The sequence below is a fragment of the Emys orbicularis genome, chromosome 1 (assembly GCF_028017835.1).
Source record: "Emys orbicularis isolate rEmyOrb1 chromosome 1, rEmyOrb1.hap1, whole genome shotgun sequence".
Taxonomy (NCBI): Eukaryota; Metazoa; Chordata; order Testudines; family Emydidae; genus Emys; species Emys orbicularis.
Window position 1 is genome coordinate 3,721,154 of NC_088683.1, and position 25,891 is coordinate 3,747,044.

At 53.9% G+C, this 25,891-nt stretch overlaps 1 protein-coding gene and 1 non-coding gene across 2 annotated transcripts in view; both read right to left on the bottom strand.

Moving 5' to 3' along the window:
* Positions 1–25,891, bottom strand: part of SND1 (staphylococcal nuclease and tudor domain containing 1) — a 434,812-nt gene that overhangs the window by 170,719 nt on the left and 238,202 nt on the right. The window contains exon 15 of the mRNA XM_065422299.1: positions 3,723–3,864. Within this exon, the coding sequence (XP_065278371.1) occupies positions 3,723–3,864 (142 nt within the window). The remainder of the gene's footprint in view (positions 1–3,722; positions 3,865–25,891) is intronic.
* TRNAW-CCA (transfer RNA tryptophan (anticodon CCA)) lies at positions 11,996–12,067 on the bottom strand. Its single transcript has one exon. It is a non-coding gene; the product is annotated as a tRNA-Trp (tRNA).

Here is a 25,891-nt window from a genome sequence, read left to right on the forward strand (position 1 = left end):
GGGACGGGGGTGGGGGGTGGGAGGGAGGGGGCAAGGAGAACTGAAGGGTGTAGCCTGCCTCCACCGTGCGTAGGACCCAGCTGTCCGATGTTATACGTGACCAAGCACGGTAAAAATGGGACAGGCGGTCCCTGAAACACAGGGGGGGATCCGGAATAGAGGTTGATACACTGTCCTCGATCGCAGCTTCAAAACCCTTGTTTGTTTCCCGGCTGCGGTTTGTTTTGGCCCTGATTTTGGCCTTGGTTAGGCGTGTTGTTGCATCTACGCCTGTTATCCCTGCCCCTCCTGTGGTACGGTTCCTGTCTAGGACGAGGGTGGTACTGCCTCTGCGGAGGTTGGGGTTTGAAGGGCTTCCTCTGCGTCACTGGGGTGTGCATCCCCAACGACTTGAGGGTAGCTCGAGAGTCCTTGAGGCTATGTAGTCTGGCGTCCGTTTGGTCCGAAAACAAGCCTGAACCCTCGAACGGAAGGTCTTGGAGGGTGTTTTGCATCTCTGGGGGAAGGCCGGAAGCCTGCTGCCATGCCGAGCGTCTCATTACCACTCCTGACGCGATTGTCCTAGCGGCTGCGTCAGCGGAGTCAAGTGAGGCCTGTAAGGAGGTTTTGGCTACCGCCTTCCCTTCATCTACTATGGCAGCAAACTCGGGTTGCGAGCCCTGAGGCAAGGCTTCCTTGAACTTGGACACCGATGCCCAGGAGTTGAAATTGTGCCTGTTCAGGATCGCTTGTTGGTTCGCGATCCGCAGCTGGAGGCCTCCGGACGAGTAGACCTTTCTCCCAAATAAGTCCAAGCGTTTTGCCTCCTTGGCCTTGGGGGCCGGGGCCTGTTGGCCATGTCGCTCCCGTTCGTTGACCGCAGAGACGACCAGCGAATATGGGGTTGGATGGGAGAATAGGAAATCAAACCCCTTGGACGGGGCGAAGTATTTCCTCTCTACGCCCCTTGCAGTAGGCGCCGTGGAGGCTGGTGTTTGCCATACAGTCTTATAATTAGATTGGACCGTTTTTATGAGCGGGAGCGCGATCCTGGAGGGGCCCTCCGGGCTTAGAATGTCGACCATAGGGTCTTCCTGCTCGACAGTTTCCTCTGCCTGCAACCCCAAATTGAGGGCTACTCGGCGGAGCAGGTCCTGGTGCGCCCGATGGTCAATCGGGGGAGGACCGGACACTGTTGTGCCCGCCACGGCTTCGTCTGGTGAGGAGGTGGTGGTCATGGCCTTTTGTGCGTCCTCTTCCTCCTGCAACTCCTCATCAGCAGGGTGCTCCTCCGGAGTGCGTTCCCTGACGTGGGCCTGGGACGGTGCCGGGCTCGGTGCCGAGTCAGCCCTTTCCCTTCTGGCGGCCTGGAGACCGTGGCCTCTTTGCGGGAGGGTGGGCGCCACCGTGGGGAGCGGGACCGGTGTCCTGAGGGGCCCGATCTCGAGGTCCTGGACGGGGGGCCTTGTTGGTGGTAGGCCCAAGGGGTCCAGAATGGCCATTGCCCTGGGTGGCCCCACTGTGGTTGCCAAGAGGCTTCGTGCTCCCTACTGGCCTGCGCTCTGTGGGCATATTTGCTGGAAAGGCCCGAGTCCACCTCCGAAACTATCGACGGTGATCTAGAGGGCCACGGCGGTGCCGTGGGGCGGTGCCGGTCCGGGGTCGGAGAGCGGTGCCTTCGTGACCGGGACCGGGAGTAGCGCCGTGCTGACCTGGACCTGGATCGGTACCAGTGGCCCCGGGACCGGGAACGGCTGCGGGAGGACGGTCTCAGGGATCGCGCAACCGAAACGTCCCGGTGTCTGCTCGAGCAGGGCTGCTGGGCTGGTGCCTCGCGCCTGTTGGGGCCCGACGGTTGTGCGGCCCGCTGCGCGAAGGGTAGCCGGGAGTCCACCGAGGCGGAGCTCGACCGGGATCGGCGCTGCGAACGGTGCCGAGATGGCGACCGTGATGGGCGCATCATCGCTGGCTTGCCTTTGGATGGCAGTCTCGGCGGAATGTCCTTAGCGCGGAGGGTGCCTTCAGCGGACAATTCAATGAGGTCCTTTGCTGCCTCAAAGGTGTCCGGGGTGGAGGGCTGTTCCAACAGTTCCTCCAGCCCTTCCTCCTCACTCGACGCGCCTATCCCAGGGCTCGACGGGCCTTTCGGCGCCGGAGCCACTGGCACCGGGATCTGTGTTGGGACCGCAACGGCTTTAGTGGCACTTGCGGTCTTCGCGGGCGCTACCCTCTTGTGCGGGGAACGTCCTCGGGCCTTGGGTTGGCCCTTCGACTTAGCCGGCGAAGAGAACCGGTGCCGGAGGTGTTTCCTCCGAGTCGATGCCGCAGGCTTAGGTTGCCCCGCCGGCGTCGGATCACGAACCGATGCCGGGGCACTCCGCACCGAGGTTGACGGTGCCGTAGAAGTGGAGGGCTGCAGCGCCGACTCCATGAGCAGCTGCTTAAGGCGAAAGTCTCTCTCTTTCTTAGTCCTGGGCTTGAAAGCCTTACAGATCTTGCAGCGCTCCTTTTGGTGTGCTTCCCCCAGGCAACGGAGACACGAGTCGTGTGGATCACTCAATGGCATAGGCTTGCAGCACATGGCACAAGCCTTGAAGCCTTGGGCGTGCGGCATGCCCCGCCGCCCAGGGCCGGTGCCGGGGTTGGCCAAACACCTAACACAAAGAAGTTTAAGTCTTTGTAAAGAACTGATAACTGCTAGCTTAACACTAACTACTAACGAACTGATAACTGTAACACTAATTACTATGCTAAGGGACACTCTCAGATGAGAGACAGAGTTGTTCCAATGTCGCCACGAGGGAGGGTCGGGCCGGCAGGGATATATATACGCTAGAGCGGGGCGCCGCTCTGGCGGGAGGGGAGACCCTGCAGGCCCGACGGGAGCCGCTGAGGGAAAAGTTTCCGACGTTCGTGCACGCGGCGCGCGCGCACCTAATGTGTAATGGACGTGAACAATCACTCAAAGAAGAAAGGCACGTTTTACTGCTCGTCAGCGGGGAAGAAACGAAGCGCTTGGCTCCTCGGGTGCATAAAGGAACATTGTTCCGAGCACACGGCTCGTGGCTGCGCTTTGCTGGGAGAGATGAAGGCGCCAGACAGACAGAGCTACACGTGTATGGAACAGAGCGGAGTAGCTGGCTCAGGTACCGGAGCCGCCAGGAGGGGGCCGGGGCCAGGGTTCAAACCTGGATCTCCCCCCGCAGGAGGCAGCGAGCCATGGGAGGTGGAAGAAAACGGGCTCTGTGCTGGAGATAAGTCGGGGGGGGGGTCCCCTAGAAACACTGCCCCAGTGTCAAAGCGGGCACCGGGGAAGAAAAGCCTCTCCACCTAGAAGGGTACAGGCAGGTTTACACAGCGCAGGATATGCGGCCGAGGTGCAGGAAGGCACCAGAGCTGGGTTCAGTGCTGCTCGCTCCCCTACACACAGAGCCGATGTGCCCACAGCAGCGTGGGAGGGGAGACCCCGGAGGGAGAGTGCACTCTGTGCCCCCCTGGCCTTAGGGGAATCAGACTCAGATCAGTCACAAAGGGAGCTGGGGCACTGGCATGGACAGACGGACTGAGGACCTTCCCCCATTCCAAACCCTTCTCACGCTGCAGCATGGCGGGCCTGAGAGCTCCCGTGCCATGCCCCCGCCGGGCACCACAGATCAAGGGCAGGCTGAGCCGCTGCCCGCCCAGCAAGGGACCGCCGCAGCACGGGCACAAGCCCCACCCCCGCAGACACGAGGCTGGCTCACCTGCTAGCAGGAAGGTGATAAGGCAGGTTTCCTTTGGCATGTACAGCTTGAGCCGAGAGCCGCTGAAGACGTACTCCACCACCGCCTCAGAGCGGCCGGCCCGCTGCAGGAAGGGCAGGAACTGCTTGGCCTTCTGGGTGTCCTGGGAGAGAGAAAGGAGAGAGAACGTTCGAGACCGAAGGTGCGAGGGGGAACCCACACCCCCGTGGGACAAGGCACAGCGCCCTCATGTCAGCCAGTTACACAACCCCCAGCCTGGGCCGGCGAGGGATCGAAACTGGAGCCTTGGCCTCCGAGCACAGGCCCCTGCCACTCAGGCCAGAGGCTGAAGCCTGCTGGCTGGGGACAGAAGGGCTGACAAGCCAGAGGGGACAGCGGCACTCGGCCCATAACGAGTCACCATTAAGATGGGGCTTGGCCTGGTCAGTGCTGTACCTGGCTGGCTGGGAGACTCTCCCTGGGGAGCACAGCGCCGTCCGGGGCGAGGTGGAGAGTCTGCTCCAGGGAGCCAAGCCCTGCCCCCAGCTCCCGGCCCCGCAGATGGTGGGATCAGCCCCCAGCATGCTAGGTAGCAGGGCACATTTGAACTAGGGAGCCCCTCGGGCAGGGAAGGGGAGAGCTGAGTTTCCTGGCAGGGCAACAATCAGGTACTCCTGTCCGGCACCCCACAGGCACATGGCAGCAAGTCACAGGTGTGGGAACACGGCCACTCGTACGCCCAGCTGCATGCAGGCTGCGAGCAGTGCTACGGCCCAGCTCCCTAGCGGGCAGCAGGGCCAGGGCCCAAACCACACAAGGCCTGGCGCTGCCCTGAACAGCTCCTTATCTCACTGACAGTGATTCGAGTCCCCGGCGCGACCACCTCTCCTCCACCCACCCGGCAGGACAGTCAGCGAGGAGCCGGGCTGGCCTCCACACAGGGGTCTCCAAGGCCTTGCCTCCACGGACACTTTCATGGTTTAGCTGCCCTTCGCCCTTCCCCCTCCCTGGCCTGGGACTCTTCTATTTGGATCCTTCCGGCTTGGCTTAAATCCCTTCCCAAGCGACACAAGCTGCATGGAGAAAGGGCAGCTCTTCCCCCGGGCCGGCAGGCCTGGGGCTACACCGGAATAACCAACTGGTTTAAATGCACCCGAGTTTGTACGGAAAATCTTTCCGGCATAGACAAGGCCTGAATGCTGGGCTCCCGTAGCCTCCTTTCCCAGCTGACGAGGCTGCTCGGGTCAGGTCTCTGAACCTGCTCCGGCAAGCCAGGGCAACCCTCGTGAAACACCCTCGTGCCCTGCTAGCTATGGGGTAGCATCTGGGCACGAGTGGCTGATGGTCCCTGCCGAATTCAGCCCCAGGAATCTGGGGACCCTAGGGAGACCAGCTGCTCAGACGATCCAGGGAGCACTCAGGGCTGAGCAGATACCAGGACTGTCTGTGTTTCCATGTGCTCCCCCATCTGTCTGTCTCCACCTGTCATCTCATCTCATACTCTGATGGGGAGCTCTCTCTGGGGCAGGGGCCGGCTTTTCATCCTGTGTTTGTACAGCGCCTAGCGCAATTCGGGCCTGGCTCCCGGGCGCTATGCTAATACAAATCATCACTAAACGCTCAGTTATCTACCTGGCCCCAGTCTGCGTGCCTGGATCCAGGCAGCTCCTTGTGACCTTGGCACAGCTCCCGGCCTTCCTCAAGGAAGGAGCTTGCGTCTCAGGACCTCTGTGCTGCGAGAACGCGCTCTTCCTGTCAGGCTCAGAGCCACCCCTGGGTTCCCCTCCCCACCCATCACGCGAGATGCCCAGTTTCACTTGTTTAAGACACCGCAGCAAGGCGGCAGGTGCCAAAATCCTCTGCAGACAGCTGCCCCCTGCCCAGCTACTCCCCTGCCCGAGGCTGTTCCACTAAAACCCGCCTATTCGAGCACTGGTGCGGGTGGATAGGAGATGCGCCAGCTGGCCCGGAACACCCAACTCCAGCAACCTCTCACCCCCCCGTTAAAGAAAACCCAGGGCCGACGCAGCCCCCGGCGGAGCAGCAAGTGCTTCCCTTTCGCAGGGAATCTTGCCTCAACTGAATACCGCACTTTGCTGCCTGCTCCACTCCTAGCAACAAGCCACTGTATATAAATTAATGCATACTGGTTAGTGAAAAATCAACGCGCCGTGAGCGAGGGTCGGTGGTGGTGGAGGGACTCCGAGTGCTCGGTGAAATGCGTGCAGCACCACACTTTAATGCCTGGCACGCTTTCATTAGACAGGCCCAGACATTGAGGGAGGGCTCAGAACGATATTTACAGTAATGGGATTCAGTGTTCTTTCAAACGGACCCATCACAGCAGAAACAGCAGGAAGACAGTCTCCTCCCAGCTCACTGCTGCTTTCCTTGATAGAAGCCAGAGCAGACCGGCAGCCTAAGTTCGTGGAAAATTCCCGCATGCCCAACTTCCCTCCCCACCCCAGAACGGAGCAGAGGCAAACAGGACAAACATCCAACAGGTCAGAAAGCACCAACAGATTAAGACCGTTTACTAAATAGGCTTAAATCTCAGGCCATTATTCATAGGCTGGGCCTACAATTTGGGAATGCATTACCCAATTGATTATCTCAAATCGCTAGGTTATTCACTTCTTTTGAACCAGAGGCCTTAGCCAAAAACTGAGCAATCTGTACATTTCAGACGCAAGACACTAAACGTCACGGGCTTCTGATTTATTTCACCCGGAAAAAAAAAAAAAAGCTGTTCCTAAAATAAAACACAGCCAGGTGGCTTTTTATTTCACTGTGTCCTTAATTTAGAAAAATGAACTGCAAAGGAAGAGAAGGGAGAAACTAGCTGCAGCCAGAAACTTTCTTCCCTTCAGTAAAAGCTTGGCTCTAGTTCACCGAAGGGCTGCCTGACGAGACTGCTAAAGCAGAGATGTAGATGGAAACTCACTAGATCACAGAAATAAAATCAATAGGATGTTCCCAAGATCCGGCCCCACCGCTGAACGGCTTGCACTGCAGAAAAGGACTCACTGGGAAGGAGCAGGGGCATTCAAAATGCCATATTTTATGGCAAAGGTTAGAGCAGAGAGCTCGCTGCTCCAGCTATGGGACTTGAATGTAAATTGGAACCAGCTCCCCGACTCGGAAACTCATCATTTCCAGCGCAGTCAGCGGGCGAAAAGAAACGGCTATCTGCATACGTTCCTTAGACCAGAGTGCGAGCCAGGCTGCGATGACACGCCCGCGTCTCACTCCGGGAAAATTAAGTGGCAAGGGGAGAGTGGGAGCCGTGCGTACGTTGACAACAGCCGAATCCCGACTGACAACATGCGTCCGCACCTCTCAGACTCTCATTAGCAGGACGCAACCTGCAGCATTTCAGATGTGACCAAAAAAGAAACCAAGGAGGGACCGGGCGAGTGGAGGCAGCCATCAATCTTTGGAGCAGAGCCCCCGCCCCAGGACAGCGAGAGGTGCCTTGGCAGCGGCATGGCAGATTAGACTTGAAGATGGGAAGAAAGGAGAATATCGTGGCCCATCTGGAGCTGCCGATCCCCGGGGGCACAAGAAAAGCGATGACAGCGTTAGAAGCAGGCAGCTGACGCCGAGCTAGGCAATAACAATGCTTTGCACTCCAACCGTACAGCAGCTCACCAGAGAGGAAGGACGGCCCAACGGTTAGAGTGCTAGCCTGGGATTTGAGAAATCTGGCTTCAATTCCCTGCTCCATCACTGACTCCCTGTGAGGCCCTGGGTGAGTCACTTAATCTCCCTAGTATAATAGCACGGAGGGTAAATGCACTGAAGCTTGTGTGACACTCAACTGAAGGGGGCTAGAGAAATACCTGTGACGGACCAGAGGGCCTTAGAGTGCTGTACAGACACTGAACCGCATGGGAGCCCAGCTCCCCTGCAAACCGGGCCAGAGGTCACACCGGGAGTCAGGGACAGCCTGGATTAGAACCCAGGGGTCTTGACTCCAGACACTAGACTACACAGCCTATAAGCCGCCTCACTAGCAAGCCGCAGGGGGACGTGGAAGAAGTTGTTCTGGGTTCCCTCGACTCGGGCTGGAGGAGTTCAAGGATCTGACTCAGGACTGTTCCCATTTAGATATTTTCATTGATGGCCTTGGCACAAGAAGCAGGAATGCGCTAACGAAACGTGCGGAGGACCCCACGTTGGTAGGCATCGTCAATACAGAGGAGGATCAGAATATCGTACAGGGAGGTCTTGAAGCCTGGTGTAACAGCAATGGGATGAAATGTAAGAGCACCAAGTGCAAGGGGCTAACAACAAGAATGTCTGCTATAAGCTCAGGGCTCATTGGGTGACAGCCACAGAGGAGAAGAGGCCTTGGCGTGTAGGTCGTTCACAGATGCCGATGAGCCACCAACGTGACGCAGCTGTAAAACAAGTAAGTGCAATCCGAGTGTGCATTAGGCGAGGGAAGTGTTCATGCCATTGGATGAAGCACTGGTGAGCCCTCCTTTGGAATACCGTGTACGGTTCATCACCAAGCAGAAAGGTGCAGCTGAGAGCTACTGGGATGATCCGGGGAAGGGAAGCCTGTCTTATGAGAGGAGCCTGGGAGAGCTTGGCTTGTTTGGCCTAGCACAATGCAGGCTGAGAGGGGATCTGACTGCTCTCTACAAATACAGCAGGGGTAGGCACTGACGCTAAAGGACAATGTTGGCACAAGAGGAAATGGGGAGGAACGAATTCAGGCTGGAAATGAGAAGCAGGTTTCTAACCACCAGAGGAGGGAGGCTCCAGAACAGCCTCCACTGGGCGCTGGGGGGGCCAACAACCCAGCTTGGTACGTTTGTGAAGAGAATGATACGCTGGGGCTGCCTACGATCACACGGACTGGACTTGATCCCCTTCCAGCCCGACATTCCTAACTCTCCCTGTAAAGTCCCCCCCACCCCGTTGGACCAACCTCCCCTCCCAGCTGGGGCTGATGGAGACTGTACACTGGCTTCCCTTTCTATTCATGGCAGTGCCAGGAATTCGGAATGGGAGAGACTGACTAGACCACCCATCCCTCCCCAGCCCATGCGAAGCCCTGCTATTCGTGACATGCCGCAGACAGCTTCCTTCAGCAGGGGGCTCCCCGGCGACCCCCATTTGCAGCCTGTGCGCACCACACCGGGCATGTCAGGCGAGGGATGGGGCCCCTCAGTGGGGGCGGTTTGTTTGGACCAGGTGACTAGGAAGTGCTTGCGCCAGCTGCTGTATCCACCAGAAGCATCCCTAGGAGGATGCTGGGCTCCTGATCAGTTACGAACTCCGGCTCCCCCAGGAGGCAGCGCAATACCAGGCTGCTAGTCTTGGCCATTATGGAGATCGAGACGGCAGACTTCAGCAACCCCAGGGAGTTGGGTGGGGAGATCCCGTGGGAAGCAAGGCCAAGGGGAAAAGCAGTTCCAGAGAGCTGGCAGGTTCTGAACGAGACATCATTATGGGCACAAGAGCAAACTATCCCACTGCGTAGGCCAGACAGGAAGTCTGGCAAGAGACCACCCTGGCTTCACCAGGAGAGCGTCAATGATCTGACACTCAGAAACAAGTCCTACAAAACGTAGCCACGAAGAGAAATGACAAAGGATGAATATAAACAAATAACACGAGTATGTAGGGACAAAATGAGAGAGGCCAAGGCACTGAGCTTAAATTAGCTTGACACAAAGAGTAACAAGAAAACATTAGAAGCAAGAGGAAGACCAAAGACAAGGTAGGCCCATTATTCGGGGGGTGGGGGGGAAGAGAGAGAGAAGAGACAACAACAGACAATGTGGAAATGGCAGAAGTGCTAAATGACTTTTTTGTTTGTTTTCACCAAAAAGGTCAGTGGCGATGGGACATCAGACACAGTGAACGCCAGATGGATATAATAGGGAAAGAACAAGTTAAAAATTACTTGGACAAGTTACTGTAGATGTCTTCAAGTCACCAGGGCCTAATGAAATACATCCTAGCATAGCAAGGAGCTGACCTGGGGAATTACAGACCAGTCAGCTTAACTTCAGTACCCAGAAAGATAATGGAGCAAATAATCAAGCAATCAGTTTGCAAACACCTAGAAGATAATAAAGTGGTAAGTAACAGTCAGCATGGATTTGTCAAGAACAAATCGTGTCAAACCAACCTAATAGCTTTCTTTGACAGGGTAATAAGTCTTGTGGATGGGGTGAAGCAGTAGATGTGGTGTATCTTGACTTTAGTAAGGCTTTTGATGCTGTCTCCCATGATCTTCTCATAAAAAGACTAGGGAAATACAACCTAGATGGAGCTACAATAAGGTGGGTGCATAGCTGGTTGGAAAACCGTTATCAGTGGTTCACAGTCAAGCTGGAAGGGTATATCGACTGGGGTCCCACAGGGATCGGTCCTGGGTCTGGTTCTGTTCAGCATCTTCATCAATGATTTAGATAATGGCATAAAGAGCACACTTAGAGAGTTTGTGGACAAAAGTGCTTTGGAGGATAGGATTAAAATTCAAAATGACCTGGACAAACTGCAGAAATGGTTTGAAGTAAATAGGATGAAATTCAATAAGGACAAATGCAAAGTACTCCACTTAGGAAGGAACAATCAGTTGCACACATACAAATGGGAAATGACTGCCTAGGAAGGAAGAGTACAGAAAGAGATCTCGGGGTCATAGTGGATCACAAGCTAAATATGAGTCAGTGTAACACTGTTACAAAAAAAGCAAACCTCATTCTGGGCTGTATTAGCAGAAGTGTTGTAAGCAAGACACGAGCAGTAATTCTTCCGCTCTACTCTGCGCTAATTAGGCCTCAACTGGAGTATTGCGTTCAGTTCTGGATGCCACATTTCAGGAAAGATGTGGACAAATTGGAGAAAGTCCAGAGGAGAGCAACAAAAATGATCAAAGGTCTAGAAAACATGAGCTATGAGGGCAGATTGAAAACATTGGGTTTGTTTAGTCTGGAGAAGAGAAGACTAAGAGGGGACATGACAGCAGTTTTCAAGTACATAAAAGGTTGTTACAAGAAGGAGAGAGAAAAAAATGTTCTCATTAATATCTGAGGATAGGACAAGAAGCAATGGGCTTAAATTGCAGCAGGGATGGTTTAGGTTGAACATTAGGAAAAACTTCCTAACTTGAGTGGTTAAGCACTGGAATAAATTGCCCAGGGAGGTTGTGGAATCTCCATCACTGGAGGCTTTTAGGAGCACGTTAGACAAACACCTGTCAGGAATGGTCCAGCTATTACATAGTCCTGCCTTGAGTGCAGGGGACTGGACTAGATGACCTCTCAAGGTCCCTTCCAGCCCTACACTTCTATGATTATCAGCCAAGAGACTCCCTATTTTCACAAGAGGCTGAACCAGGGTGCAGCAGCTCTCAGGAAACAGAAGAACAGAGTGTTTTGCATTCGTTTCCCCCCAGCAGCAAAGTGCCCACACACACAGATGGAGCTGTCGGTTAAGTAGCTACCATACTGGATAATGGATAAATTCATGGTGGCTAAGTCCATAAATGGCTATTAGCCAGGATGGGTAAGAATGGTGTCCCTAGCCTCTGTTCGTCAGAGGATGGAGATGGATGGCAGGAGAGAGATCACTTGATCATTGCCTGTTAGGTTCACTCCCTCTGGGGCACCTGGCATTGGCCACTGTCGGTAGACAGATACTGGGCTAGATGGACCTTTGGTCTGACCCAGTACGGCCTTTCTTATGTTCTTATGTACCAATCTTACCAATAACCAAAGCACTCCTAGGTGCTGTAAGTTTGAGACTCCAGCTGTGGAACCTGGACCCATTCCACATATCAAGCTCTCGCCACTCTCCGAGGGCTAGAGTGCTGGAGCTGCCATCCTTCAGGTCAGGTGCACTAAAAGGACAAAGTAAAAGGACAGATGGCTAGAAAGCTGGCTAGATCGTCGGGCTCAACGGGTAGTGATCAATGGCTCCATGTCTAGTTGGCAGCCGGTATCAAGCGGAGTGCCCCAAGGGTTGGTCCTGGGGCCGGTTTTCATAGAATCATAGAATATCAGGGTTGGAAGGGACCTCAGGAGGTCATCTAGTCCAACCCCCTGCTCAAAGCAGGACCAATCCCCAGACAGGTTTTTACCACAATTCCCTAAATGGCACTCTCAAGATTGAACTCACAACCCTGGGTTTAGCAGGCCAATGCTCAAACCACTGAGCTATCCCTCCCCCCCCCCCAAAAGCAAGGGCCATGGCTTTTGCTTCCTTCATGTCTGGAAGGACACTCACCCCAAGTAAGGCACACCAGGACAAAGGCGCAACTGTCACCTGCCTGACCCCGATGTGATTTGAACACACAACCTTCTGATCTGGAGTCAGATGTGCTACCGTTGCGCCACGAGGCCAGCTGGCGGCACGCAGAGCTTTTTTATAAAAAAAAAAAAAAAGACCAAGTACTGATTTTGCCCCAGATCCCTAAGTGGCCCTCTCAAGGATTGAACTCACAACCCTGGGTTTAACAGGCCAATGCTCAAAACACTGAGCTATCCCTCCCCCCTAAACAAAAAAAAATTTTTTAATGGCCTCCTCAAGGATTGAACTCAACCCTGGGTTTAGCAGGCCAATGCTCAAACCACTGAGCTATCCCTCCCCCCCAATATCTTCATTAATGATCTAGAGGATGTTGTGGACTGCACCCTCAGCAAGTTTGCAGATGACACTAAACTGAGATACGCAGGAGGGTAGGGATAGGATACAGAGGGACCTAGATAAATTAGACGATTGGGCCAAAAGAAATCTGATGAGGTTCAACAAGGACAAATGCAGAGTCCTGCACTTAGGACGGAAGAATCCCATGCACTCCTACAAACTAGGGACCGAGTGGCTAAGTAGCAGTTCTGCAGAAAAGGACCTAGGGGTTACAGTGGACGAGAAGCTGGATATGAGTCAACAGTGTGCCCTTGTTGCCAAGAAGGCTAATGGCATTTTGGGCTGTATAAATAGGGGCATTGCCAGCAGATCGAGGGACGTGATCATTCCCCTCTATTTGACATTGGTGAGGCCTCATCTGGAGTAGTGTGTCCAGTTTTGGGCCCCACACTACAAGAAGGTTGTGGAAAAATTGGAAAGAGTCCAGCAGAGGGCAACAAAAATGATTAGGGGGCTGGAGCCCATGACTTATGAGGAGAGGCTGAGGGACCTGGGATTGTTTAGTCTCCAGAAGAGAAGAATGAGGGGGGATTTGATAGCTGCTTTCAACTCCCTGAACTTCTAATTCTAATCTACACTGCACTGGGACCAAGAGACATAGGAGCCCAGATCCCAGACTGCCAATGGCACATTCCGAAACCCCTCTGCCACTTTATCAGAGGGGTAGCCGTGTTAGTCTGAATCTGTAAAAAGCAACAGAGGGTCCTGTGGCACCTTTAAGACTAACAGAAGTATTGGGAGCATAAGCTTTCGTGGGTAAGAACCTCACTTCTTCAGATGCAAGACCTTCTTCAGACTTGCATCTGAAGAAGTGAGGTTCTTACCCATGAAAGCTTATGCTCCCAATACTTCTGTTAGTCTTAAAGGTGCCACAGGACCCTCTGTTGCTCTGCCACTTTGTCGCTTGTGTATGTTGGGGGTTGATTTTCCAATCTGTATCTGCCTTTTATCTTCTCTTAGGGTTTTACCCTGCAGCCCATCACCATAGTATCTGACCTAACGCTGGGCAAAAGTTTGCAGCAAACAGTAAATTTGTCAAAAAATGCATTTTGAGAGGCACTAAAACTATTCACAAATGTGGGTCAAGTTTAGCAAATAGCTTTGACTGAAACACACTGAAAAAGATCCAGAAATGTCAATTCAAATCAACATTTTCATTTTGAAATGTCATTTCCATTTGCCATTCCACTCCAAATGCTTTGTTCAACACCAACAAATTATTTTGGGGTTTTTATTTCAGGAAGAAAAAACTTGAAAAAATTCAATTTTGGGTGAAAACAAATGGAATTTCCAGTTTGCAAACACACAAGTACATTTTTTTTCAGCTCTAATCAGACTGTCCGGATCCTGCCTTTGAAAGGATAAAGCTTCACACAGAAGTAACAACGAAAGCGCTCTGAAATCTGCTTTGAAGGACCAGGTGCTGGGAGTCACCGTTTTGACCCAGCAGCACACCGAGGATGAGATGCTTAGATAACCCTAACCCACACCACCTTGTTGTTCTTGACTAGAGAGCCTCTGCTTCCACTTATGCCAGCCTTAAAACACAAGCCTGGAAACTTATTTCACAGCTGTGCAGTCAAGAAGTTAATACAACACATGTAACCACAATCTGCAAGCAAAGAAAAAAATTCATTACCCAACTATTAACCACTTAGGTTTAACATATGCAAATCTAAAATAGAAGCTGCTAATGAAGGCTACTAATTAGTGGTAATCACTATATAGTCACAGTTTGATTAACTTACAGAAAAAATGAGCTGCAAAACAGAAAAAGGTCCCACCGTGGGCTGAACTTTCCTGCTACTCCCCAAAAGTGAGAGGGGGAGTTTATTCAAGTCCCACATTTCCCAGCTTCGCCTAGGAGAGCAGTTCTAGCAGCTCAGGCGAGCGGATCCTGGAACACAAGCCTCTGCTGACTGGCAAGCACAAGCCAGCTGCCATCAACAACTAAAATAAGCAGCCGTGTTCAAATAGTCTCGAGAATGACCTTAAAATCCACACGTATTTGCATAGCACAAAGCAGGCTCTTCTCCGAGAAGGGAAGAGACAGGCAAGCGCTGATCGTTAATGTGGAATAATAAGTGGAGAGTGGCAATTATTGCACGGTAAGCCATAGAGTCATCAGCAGCAGGCTGACACCAAAGTGACAGATTACGACTCACTTCCCAAAGCTTCCGTTAGGACAGCTTTCAAAGTCGGATTTATTTTCGGCTTCGCAGTGCAGGGGCTAATGGAGAGGGAGCAGCGCTGTTCATAAATCGCACTCCAGTAAGGGAGCCAGGGACCCTAGAGGGCACACAAATAAAGGGCATTTTAGCAGGCGGATTGTTAGCGGGGATTCAGGCTGGTTCGATTTCCTTAGGTCGAGGTTACAGCAGGAGCAGCCGCAATCCAAGCTCCACACATCCTAAACCCAGCTGGGCTCCCGTGCTACGGCAAACCTTCCCCCGGGACCTGCGGCACTCACGCAAATCTTGCAGCACGCTGCACATTCCTCAGCGGCGGTCAGGAAATTCAAGAACAGTGGGACTGGTTTGTTTTTTTAAAACCAAATTAGATATGGGCGAGAGCAATGCTATCAGCACCACATTCCTGGGGTTATTTTAATATTAAACATCCACGTTACCCTGGTCCCAGCTTTTCACTGTGCTGCAGATTTGTATACGCATGGGGCTACATGGAAAGAATAGCTGTCAGGGAAGGACGCCGGCTCAGATGTGAGCCAAATGTACCTCTGATTGGGGTCTAAATTAATTGAATCCACTCAGGGAAAAGACATGGCCATCACTGAAGGCAAATCAATGAAAGCCTCTGCTCAGTGTGCAGCAGCAATCCAAAAAAATCTAACAAGCGGTTCAGCTGGAGAAGGAACAGGACACAGACTATCCCAAGGCCTTTACATACATAATGGTGCGTTTCCAGTCACCCCATCTCCAAAACACTGCAGAGCCGGGGGTTCAGAGACTGATGGGAACGATCAGCGAACTGGAGAAATCTCTCCTCAGACGGGAGACTGAAACGAACAGGAGTGTTTATCTCAGAGAGGAGATAAATAAGGGGGGGGGGGATCTGATAATCTATAAAACAATGAATGGGAGAGAGAAGGGAGATCAGGACTTCCATCCACGCCATCTCATCACACAAGAGCCAGGGGACTCTCAATGAAGCAGAAAGGTGGCAAAATTCAAGTCGACTGATGAAGGGAAATATTTTTTCGATCACAGAGCCTGTGGAACTCTCTGCCACAATATGTCACAGAAGCCAAGAAATTTGCAGGATTCACAAAGGGACAGGACATGCAGGAAGATACCAACAGCAGCCAGAGTTACCCGAGTTCGTTTACAAGAGCTTGGGAAGCCTTTAAACCCTCCTGCTTCAGAGCGGGAGCCAAACTAAGGCCTGGTCTGGGGGGGGAGAGGGGTTAATCTAAGTTACGCAACATCAGCTACGTGAATAGTGTAGCTGAACTCGACGTACTTAGATCTACTCACCGCAGTGACGCTCCCCCATCGACTCTGCCTCTGCTTCTCGCTCCGGTGGAATACCGAGTCGACAGGAGAGCGCTCGGTGGTCGTTTTATCGCGTCTTCACTAGACAGGATAAATCGACCCCCACTGGATCGATCGCTCCGGAGGTAAGTGTAGACATGCCCTAACTATTGGGGGTCAGGAGGAAACTTTCCCAGGGCAGGCGCTCTCGTCACTGCCCACTAGGGGGCCTCTTGCACCTCTCTCTGAAGCTGCTGGTGGAGCCGGATGGCTGGGCTGGAGTCTTGGCCTGACGCCGTCGGGCACTTCCTATGCTTCTGTATATTGGAGGCATCCGTGACCAAGTCCACAGAAGGGGCCAGTGATATGGAGGAGATCCCTACGCAAATACTGCACAGTGCCTACCACGCTGGGGTCTGAGGGGCTCCCTGCAGGTCTGTCACTATGGGGGGTGTGTGTGTGTGTGTGTGTGTGTGTGTGTGTGTGTGTGTGTGTGTGTGTGTGTGTGTGTGTGTGAGTGTGTGTGTGTGTGTGTGTGAATTGCTCCCCTCTGCCAGTCGGGACTGATGAAGGCCTCCCAGGGGTGGATGGAGTTCTGATGAGACACCACCACCACCAGTCCCAGGAGCACACTGCACATCCAGGCTGGTTTTACTGGCTGATCATGTCTTGATCACCCCTCCGTCCCTGGGGGAGCCAGAGCTGCTCCAGGGAACCAGATTTCTGGAGAATTCAGGAAGGCGGATTTCTCTTGGTTTACCCTTGGCCGAGAGCATGACTGAGGATATGAGTGGGCCGGGGTGGGGGTGCTGATGCATCCGCACGGGGGTGGGGGGATGGGCAGCGCAGACAATCTGGCCTGCACTAAAGAGAAGGACCTTGAGCACTTTGGGAAAAGTGTCTGACCAGCTGTGCCCTTCTCTCCAGGCCTGGGCAGAGGGGTGTGTTCTCGCTGTGCCAGCCAGCCGACCCGGCTGCACACACAGCACTCACACTTCAAGGCGACCCCGGAGGCTGGCCTGGCATGGTGCTCGGGCGCTGGAGACTGGGCATTCCGTGCGGGTGAGTGATGCCGAGAGCCAGGGCGAGCGGGGAATTCCCAGGGACTGAAATGCAGAGCATCAGGCATCCTCTCTCTGCCTGGAAACTCCCAAGCCTGGGCTGCCGGTGACTGGATGTTAAGTGCTGCACCCCAACGTTTTTCCTGCACCTTGTACAACTCTCACGTGTCCTCACTGTAAACCCAGCAGGGACAGAGCCGCTCTGCAGCAAGGGCAGCCAGCCCCGTTCCAAGCACTGCTCAGCCAGCAGGCAGACCAGGTCAGGCCGCTCCAACGCCCACGCATGAACTCCCCTGCACCAGGAGGGAAGCAGCGTGATGGGAAAGCCGACGGCCAAACATCCGCTGGGCACCAGTTTAGCCGCAGGGCCAGTTCAGCACGGGACTGCTCAGTGCTGGTGGTCCAGCATTGGGCTCCCAAAGCCTTTGAGAAGGGAGGAAGAGGGGAAGCTGCTCTAAGGATCCGCCCAGCTTGCTAGCTAAATCTGTTCCCACGTGGTCCCAGGCCAAGCCAGACACTGGGTTCCTCTTCTTGCGTGGTGATCTGCGCCTTCTGAAGGAGACAAGCCAAGACCTTTCCTCCCCCTCAGCATCCGTTTGCTCCCGCGGGCCCTGCAGAAATGCATGCTGCGGTGGCTTCCTTCTTAGAACACAGGTGTTACCAGACTGGGTCAGGCCAGTCGTTCATCTCTGACAAGGCCCCGTGCGCGATGCTTTAGACTCTTAGAGGAAGGTGACCAGTGAACGGAGAAGGCGATATCTACCCCGGGAGAGTCCCCCCCAACCCCTCCAAAACTCGGTTTGTATTGACCAGTGTTACTCTAGCGAGGCTTGGTACCCATATAATGTCCAATTCCCTTGGATTCTTGCCAAACTCTTGGCTGCAGTGACATCATGTGGCAGTGAGTTCCACAGGCTAGTGGCACGTAGTGTGAAAAAAACCATGCCCTTTGATCTGTTCTGAATTTGCCCCCTTTTGGTTTCATTGCATGTCCCCTTGTTCTTGTGTCACGAGGTGGGGAGAAGAGAAGCTCCCGATCTCCTTTCTCCATGTCCCCTCTTATTCGACTCCTCTGAGGTAACAGCTTCTTTTTACTTTTTTTACTCCCCGTCAAGAGAGCAGCTTCGCCAGGCCCTTGATCACTCTGGTCACTGGTCTCTGAAGCCCTCTAGCTCTGCTCTAGCCTTTGGAGCTGGGGTGGCCAGTGCTGCACAGACTAGACTCACCACTGGCTTACAGAATGGCATATTAGTCTCCATCCCGTTCCTTACACAGCCTCTCCCCCTCCACAGCCCGTTCGCTCTGCCTCTCCGCATCTCTCCGACACACCCGGGAACAGCTGCCACCCCGGCTGAGGCCCTGGCTCAGAAACTGAAGTAGCTGGGGAAAGTGGGGGAGGAGAAAGAAAAGAAGGGCCCAAACCCAGGGACACGCCAGCAGTGGGCTGGGAAAACTCCTGCAGTCAATGCTGGGCTCATTCCGGGGCAGGAGCTCCTAGATCACTGGAGGAGGAAGCCCCAGAAACCCCATGGACTCTGAAGGATACTGGGGGTAGGAATGAAGGGTTTGGGGGCCGCTCAGGCCCCACTGGGGAGACTTCGCTGCTGGGGGTAGACTCGGGATTGAGGCACTGGCGTGAGGACCGGCTCTCCTACAGCTTCCTGTGCGACCCGGGGCCAGTCACGTCCCCTCTGGCCCTCGGCTTCACCATCAGTACTGCGGGGAGAACAGCCCTTCATCTGTCCAATCGAGTTACCCTGCAAGCTCTTTGGGGCGTCTGTACTGTACGTAACACAGGGACTCTCCATCCCGCCGGAGACCTCTAGCGCCATTCTGACACAAGCAAACAACAGCGAGAGCGAATTCCAGACCAGACCTTGACATGCCGAGGGAGCTACAAGAGGGTTTTGACCCAGGGCGCTCCGGATTGCGTGCGATTAGCAGATCACGCCTTGCGGTAGGTAACCCGTCAGTCGGACGGAGAAGCGATTAGGCAGAGCTCTGTTTTACACTGCTCCCCAGCGCTTAACTCGGGGACAAAACATGTCCATCTCCGATAAGGACTTCATTCCCAACCTCCTTGTGCCCCCCCACCCCCAAGACACGTTCAGCTGCATTGTTTCCTCGGACAAAGGTGGCTCACAACACAAGCCTATTCACGCCGGAGCAGGTATTGCTGCACAGAGCAAGAATCAAGGACATCTAGATTTTCCAGAGCAGACGGCACTAATGCATGCCACCACACGCAATTAAAATCCACGCATGCGCACACAGCCCCTCACACTGCCACCATCCTCCCGCCGCCGGTCCCGGAGTAAGGACAGTCAAGCGGGCCAGGAAACCCGGTGCACTGCGCTGGGATCCAGCTGCAGTCAGACCCCACTTAACTAACCCAGCCATAATTTGATACAGGAGTGGGTGGGTGAGATTCTGTGGCCTGCGTTGTGCAGGAGACCAGACTAGACAATCATAATGGTCCCTTCTGACCTTAAAGTCTATGATTCCATAAGCAGCACTAATCATCTTGCATTGACACAGCGCCTTTCAGCCCCACAGATCCCAAAGCACTTTGCAAATATCCATCCCCACCTGGATGGCAGCCACTTCTGGGGCGGGACACAGCAGCTGCGTAAAAGCACAGTTTTAGGTTAGGATTTAAGGAAGACTCTTGAACCCAACTAAAATGCCAGGGGAAATGTAGGGGGACAGACCAGCCCATGACTCATGCAGGCACATGACCAGGACAGTGGTGTTAAACCCACTCTCCCAGGTCCCAAAGTAAGGACTAGAGGATCCTCAACAGCACCTGGGTTTTATGCTGCATCCAAAAAACGCAGCACAGCAACCCAAAAGCACCAGGCTCGGGGCAGCACTACCTCCTACTGGAAGGGCACAGCCTACAGAGTCACCAGCTGCACATTGCTAAGAACGCTCCGTGCCAGGGCTAATCCATCTGAGTGCCATCAGCACTGCTCCTCTACCGCGTGAGCTGGATCAGCCTGTCTGCGCAGGGCTCCCCACCCACCCCACGCACACAGCTTGTGCGCTTGGATTGTCGATATATCCCTAGCCCGGAGAGGCCAGGAGCAAAGATCCTGGTGTGACAAATCTCCACATCAGTATTCAAACCGCTACAGGCACAGCAGGAGAGCCAGGCCCATCGGGCGCATGGCTGTAGGTACACCCCAGCCCCCCACCCAGCCTGGATGGGAGGGACCTAGAAACGTCAGGGTTAATCTCAGCTCATTTAAAAGAGCGTTTCTAGCCCTTTTCTGTGCAGAGCGCCTTGAAAATCCTCCAGTCACAGACCAGCCAGCCTGACTTCGATACCGAACAATGATTAAACAATCGATGTGTAAGCACCTGGAGGACAACAGGGCGATAAGCAACAGCCAGCATGGATCTGTCAAGAACAAATCACGCCAAACCAACCTACTTTCTTTTTTTGACAAGGTTACTGGCCTAGTGGATGGGGGGAGGGGGAAGCAGTAGCCGTGGTACAGCTGGGTGTGAGTAAGGCTTTTGACACTCTCATAAGCAAACTAGATGAAATGATTATAAGGTGGTCGAAAGGCCGTACGCAAAGAGTAGCTATCACTGGTTCACTGTCCAACAAAGGATGTATGGTGCGGTCCCACAGGGGTCAGTCCTGGGTCAGGGACTATTCAGTATTTTCATTAATGACTTGGATAATGGAGTGGAGAGGATGCTTATAAAACGTGCAGATGACACCAGGCTGGGAAGGGTTGAAGGCACTTTGCAGGGCAGGATTTGAATTCAAAATGACCGTGACAAATTGGAGACTTGGTCTGAAATCAACAAGAGGAAATTCAGTAAGGACAGATATCAGAGGGGTAGCCGTGTTAGTCTGAATCTGTAAAAAGTAACAGAGGGTCCTGTGGCACCTTTAAGACTAACAGAAGTATTGGGAGCATAAGCTTTCGTGGGTAAGAACCTCACTTCTTGCATCTGAAGAAGTGAGGTTCTTACCCACGAAAGCTTATGCTCCCAATACTTCTGTTAGTCTTAAAGGTGCCACAGGACCCTCTGTTACTTAGTAAGGACAGATGCAAAGTATTACCCTTCGGAAGGAAAACTCAAATGCACAACTCCAAACTGGGGCCTGACTGGCTAGGTGGCAGCACTGCTGGAAAGCAGCTGGGGGTTCCAGTGGATCACAAATTCAATGCGAGTCAACAATGTGATGCAGTTACAAAAAAGGCTGGTCTCCTTCTGGGGTTGTTGACAGGACTGTCGTATGTCAGACACAGGAGGTAACTGTCCCGTTCTGCTCAGCACTGGTGAGGCCTCAGCTGGATACCGTGTCCAGTTCTGGGTGAAACACTTTAGGAAAGATGGGGACAAATTGGAGAGAGTCCAGAGGAGAGCAGCAAAAATGATCAAAGGTTTAGAAAACCTGACCTACAAGGAGAGGTTAAAAAAACTGGGCATGGTTAGTCTTGAGAAAAGACTGAGGGAACCTGGTAACAGTCTTCACATGTTACAGCCAGTTATAAAAAGGACAGGGATCTCTGTGCCCACTGATGGTAGGACTAGAAGTAATGGGCTTAATCTGCAGCAAGGGAGATTTAGGTTCGATATTAGGAGAAACTTTCTAACTCTCTGGGTAGTTAAGCCCTGGAGCAGGCTCCCAAGGGAGGTTGTGGAATCCCCGTCACTGGAGGGTTTAAGAACAGGCTGGACAAACCCCTGTCAGGGCTGGTCTAGGGTTACATGGCGCTGCCTCCGCGCAGGGGGCTGGAGTAGGTGACCCCTCCAGCCCCCCATTTCTAGGATTCGTGACAGTGCGACCGAAGCAAGCGCACTGCTGGGACTGGGAGCTGCTCGCAGGATTCTCCAGCCATCGTGGGTTCTTCATTGTTCTCCCCACCCAAAAGGCACCCAGCATCTGCCTTCAGGCCCCAGGAAATCCAGACCCTCCATTCTCAGCTCCTGGGCTGTAGCTGATGTACTTGGGCCACCACAAGCTGTGTCCCAGCCACCAGCCAGTTGCTTGCAATCACGCAAGGCTCCCTTGCTACCTGCCTGTGGACAGGAGAGGCAGCCTGGTCTCGCGGGCTGACAGCAGCCTACTTCTGCATTCGGCTACCAGCCTCAACAGTCCCCCCCCAGCCTCCCGCTAGCCGATTTAGTAATGGGACCTTGCCACTAGCACAGAGCGCCGGGAGGAACAAGTCTTGGCCCTGCTAGGGCTGTTGCTAGAACGTCACCATGACAGGATGGGCCTGGGAGAAGGCAGGTTCCAGCGTTAACCCTTCGAACCCTCGCAGTCCGTGCTGACTGCAGACTGGACCCCGGGAAGGCCCGGGGCTATCCCTCTCCTTCAGAGTGCGACGAGCTGCTCAGGAGAAGCCGGCGTTTCGTCTGAATGCTCGAAGGCTCTGCAGGAGCGAATCTATCCCGCCGTGTGCACTGCTGGCTCCTTCAGCTCCTGACCTACTGAGTTTCTCCAAGAGACGGTTCAGAGGAGAGGTGACCCCAAAGGACCTGGCTGGGGAAAAGAGGATAGCAGAAGGCTCTTCTATCCAGCAGACACAGGTTCGGGAGCCAATGGCTGGAAGCTGTCCCTAGACAACCATCCTGGAAATAAGGTGTACATTCTTAGCCTGGAGGGGAATTAGCCATTGGACCCTGGGGATTCTCAAGCACCTATAGAGTGTGCGTCTCTTTATAAAAGACGCCGGTTCATTGAGGAGTTCCTGCGGCAAGGCTCTCTGGTCTGTGCGATGGAGGTGGTCGCACTGGATGCTCAGAATGGTCCCTGCCAGCCTTACCATCCACCTCTAGGACCATGAAATCATTCCTCCTGGAACCCCCCCACACTCCTTGGCAAGGTACACGATCCCTCGCAGGGCGGGAGTCTCTGCTTTCCTACGCTGATTGCACCCCTGGCCGGGTAGATTGTGTGCAGCATCACAGCGGTGGGTTCAGTACGTCCCCACATCAACACCCAGATGCCCCCATCTCTCCTCCCCACCTCTCGCACTGCTGACCCTGCACTGATCTGTCGGCCCCTTGCCTGGCCTAGCAAGCTGCTCACCTCTGTCTAGATCCATTTACATGGCCCGTTATTGCAGCAGTCCCCTGAAACAAGGTCATGCGTTATCCCCACTGTAAAGCTGGGAACCAAGAGGCCATGTGACTTGCCCAAAGTCTGGGGCAGAGCAGTTCTCCCGAGTCACAGGCTAATCCCCTAACCACTGGACCATTCTTCTTTCCTGGACAAACAGCAGGGCTTCCGGAGTTAAATGCACCTGGAACGCAGAGAGCCCCCAGGATGACATATTTGACCAGCCGAAGGCAAGGGATGGATGGGTCTACTGGAGGGAGGAAAGAGTAACTCAAACCAGAGCTGCACATTGCGCGGCTGCTTAGGGGGTGGGGGCACCAAGACAGGAATCTGGCTAGTTATTCCACCTTTCCAGCTGGCCCAGAACCAGCCTTCACTGTAGCACTGAGGGAAATTTCAGCGCAAGTGCCTAAGCAGGGCAGGAACAAGCACCCTCTCCATTCCCTACCAATTACAGTGCTGGGAGCAGACAGCCGCAGAGACACGGCATTCCACTAGCCAGACTTCCAGTTGCATCTACAGCATCCACAGAGAGGCAGCCGCTACCTCCCAGCTGGCCAGCCCCCTCCCTGCTCACCGCCAGGCCAGCATCATGCCATCTCCCATTACTAGCATGTTAACATTCCCAGTGGTTAATTATCTGTGATCTGAAGGGAAATTATGCATAAATACAGTGAAGAAAAATATAATCACAACTCCCCTTTTATGCGAAACGCTGCCAATTATGCAAAATTATGCAAGGACTTTTCGCAAGGACAGGAGGTTTTCAGTGGCTGGGCTTACAGGAGACTGCTCTCTGCCCTGGAATGGGCTGCACAGTGCTTAACGGGAGAAGTGAGCGAACACAGATTTGTCTTACACGATTTAAATTATTTAGTAAATTACTCCAGAGCTGAGGGACGGTGCTTCCATCCCTCTCCTGAGCGAGGGGGATGGAACCAGAACGCCAGCCAGCTAGAAGAAAACAGCAGCTAGCCCGTCTTCCCCACAGCAGAGCCGGCTGGTGTGAAGACCAGACGGATGAGGGAAGAAGAGGGACACTTCAGATGCAGTAGCACTAACAGGCAGCAACACGGTTCCATCGGCTGGAAATCTTTCCGATTACCAACGGCTGCGTTTAACGAACAGAAGTCTAATTTGGAGCTGCTAAGTGGTGTTGTCAAGGGGGCAGTGAGGAATGCTCAGGTGTGCAGCGCCGTCATGTGCTCATCTGAGCGGGGTCAGGTGACAACCGGCTCAGTCTAAGCCCAGACCCGCTGGCGCGAGCCAAGGATTCAATCGGCTGCCCCTAGCCGGAGCAGCGCTGGGCTCACTGACAGGAGCGAAGCCCCCAAAACACAAGTCAGGTACAATAATAAGGAGCAAATGTTTAATTTTGTGTTTAAAGGCGGCAGCAATTGTTTGACAAGCAGCTGCCGCCTCCTGGAAAACTTGGATTGTTCTATTTCTAGTCTGTTCTGCTGCTGTTTTATTTATTTACTCCTCTCTGCCGGCTAATATCGCCGAGGGACCTGCCTCCAGACAGGATGGCTGGTGCAGAGTTCAGGCTACTCTGGGCACTGCTTTGCTCTGTGGTCTCAGACTCCCGGGGCTGGGTGTTCAGGTGAGTGAATCCGTACACAACCAGCAGCCCACTGTCCGCAGTAAAAATGAGAGTGCAGAAGGACTGAGCAGCAGAAGACTGGGCATTGCTCGGAATCCCAGAGAGGCCTCCTGCAGCCTTCCCCTAGGAGTCAGTGGCAAAGCCAGAGACAGGTCAGCTCGCAGGCAGCCGTGCCAGGATCTCCCCAAGGGCTCGCTGGGAACGGTGCTCGGAAAACCTTCAGGCCAATTCAGAGGCATTCGCGATCTGACTTTCAGGAGCTTGGCTGTGCAAATTCACATCAAGTTTGTGAGTGTGCCATTACAACAACTGGGTTAATTGAGCACCTGCAGGATCGGGTCCATGAATGGCTATTAGCCAAGCTGGTCAGGGACGCAACTCCGTGCTCTGGGTGTCCCTAAACCTCTGACTGCCAGAAGCTGGGACTGGACAACAGGGGATAATTGCTAGGGTGACCCGTATTCAGCAGAGGGAAATATGGACACCTGGTAAAATGACTCGTATTCAAGCGAGTTCAGTGGCAATCAGAACCATGCAGTGCAAATTAACATCAAGTTGACTGAGCCCCGATTAAAAAGAAACACTGCAGAGTTGGATTCTTTTTATTTACCTTCTGATCTTTCAGGCTTTAGGGTTCACCCGGGGAGAGGCGACACACAGTCCCATACACCTCTCACACAGGGTGGGGGGGGAGTGGGAAGGAGAGAGACCCCGACCCGACCCCTCCTGCCCAGCACCCTCTGCGCTTGGCTGGGCCCCTGGGATGGACCCATCTCGCCTTGGGAAGATGCGGCACCAGATACTAGGAAACACGTGGGGGAGGCACATAAAGTCACATGCCCTCCCCCAGATTTCTGCCAAGGTTCACATCAGAATGTGGCCAGTGCAGCCAGTGCCGGCCAGAAACAGGATGGGGGACGGGGCCCTGCTGGCCGAGAGCCGGCACGCAGCAGGGGCTGCACTGATGGACCAGCAGGGGAGTGGCCGGCTCCGCACGCTGCAGCTTGGCCCTGCCACTAGCCTTGCACACCCACCCCCATTGTCGGCCACCGCTGGCGGAGAGGGACCCGGCCAGCAGCAGGACTCGCCAATACTGGTTGGGGCAGGCGGGGAGAGACAGAAAATACGGGACAATTTGCCCGTTTTTAAGAAAAAGTCAGGACACCTGCAGGAAGGCTTAAATACAGGACTGTTCCTTTAAAAATGGGACGATTGGTCACCCTAATAATCGCCCTGTTCTCTTCATTCCCGCTGAAGCACCTGGCACTGGCCAC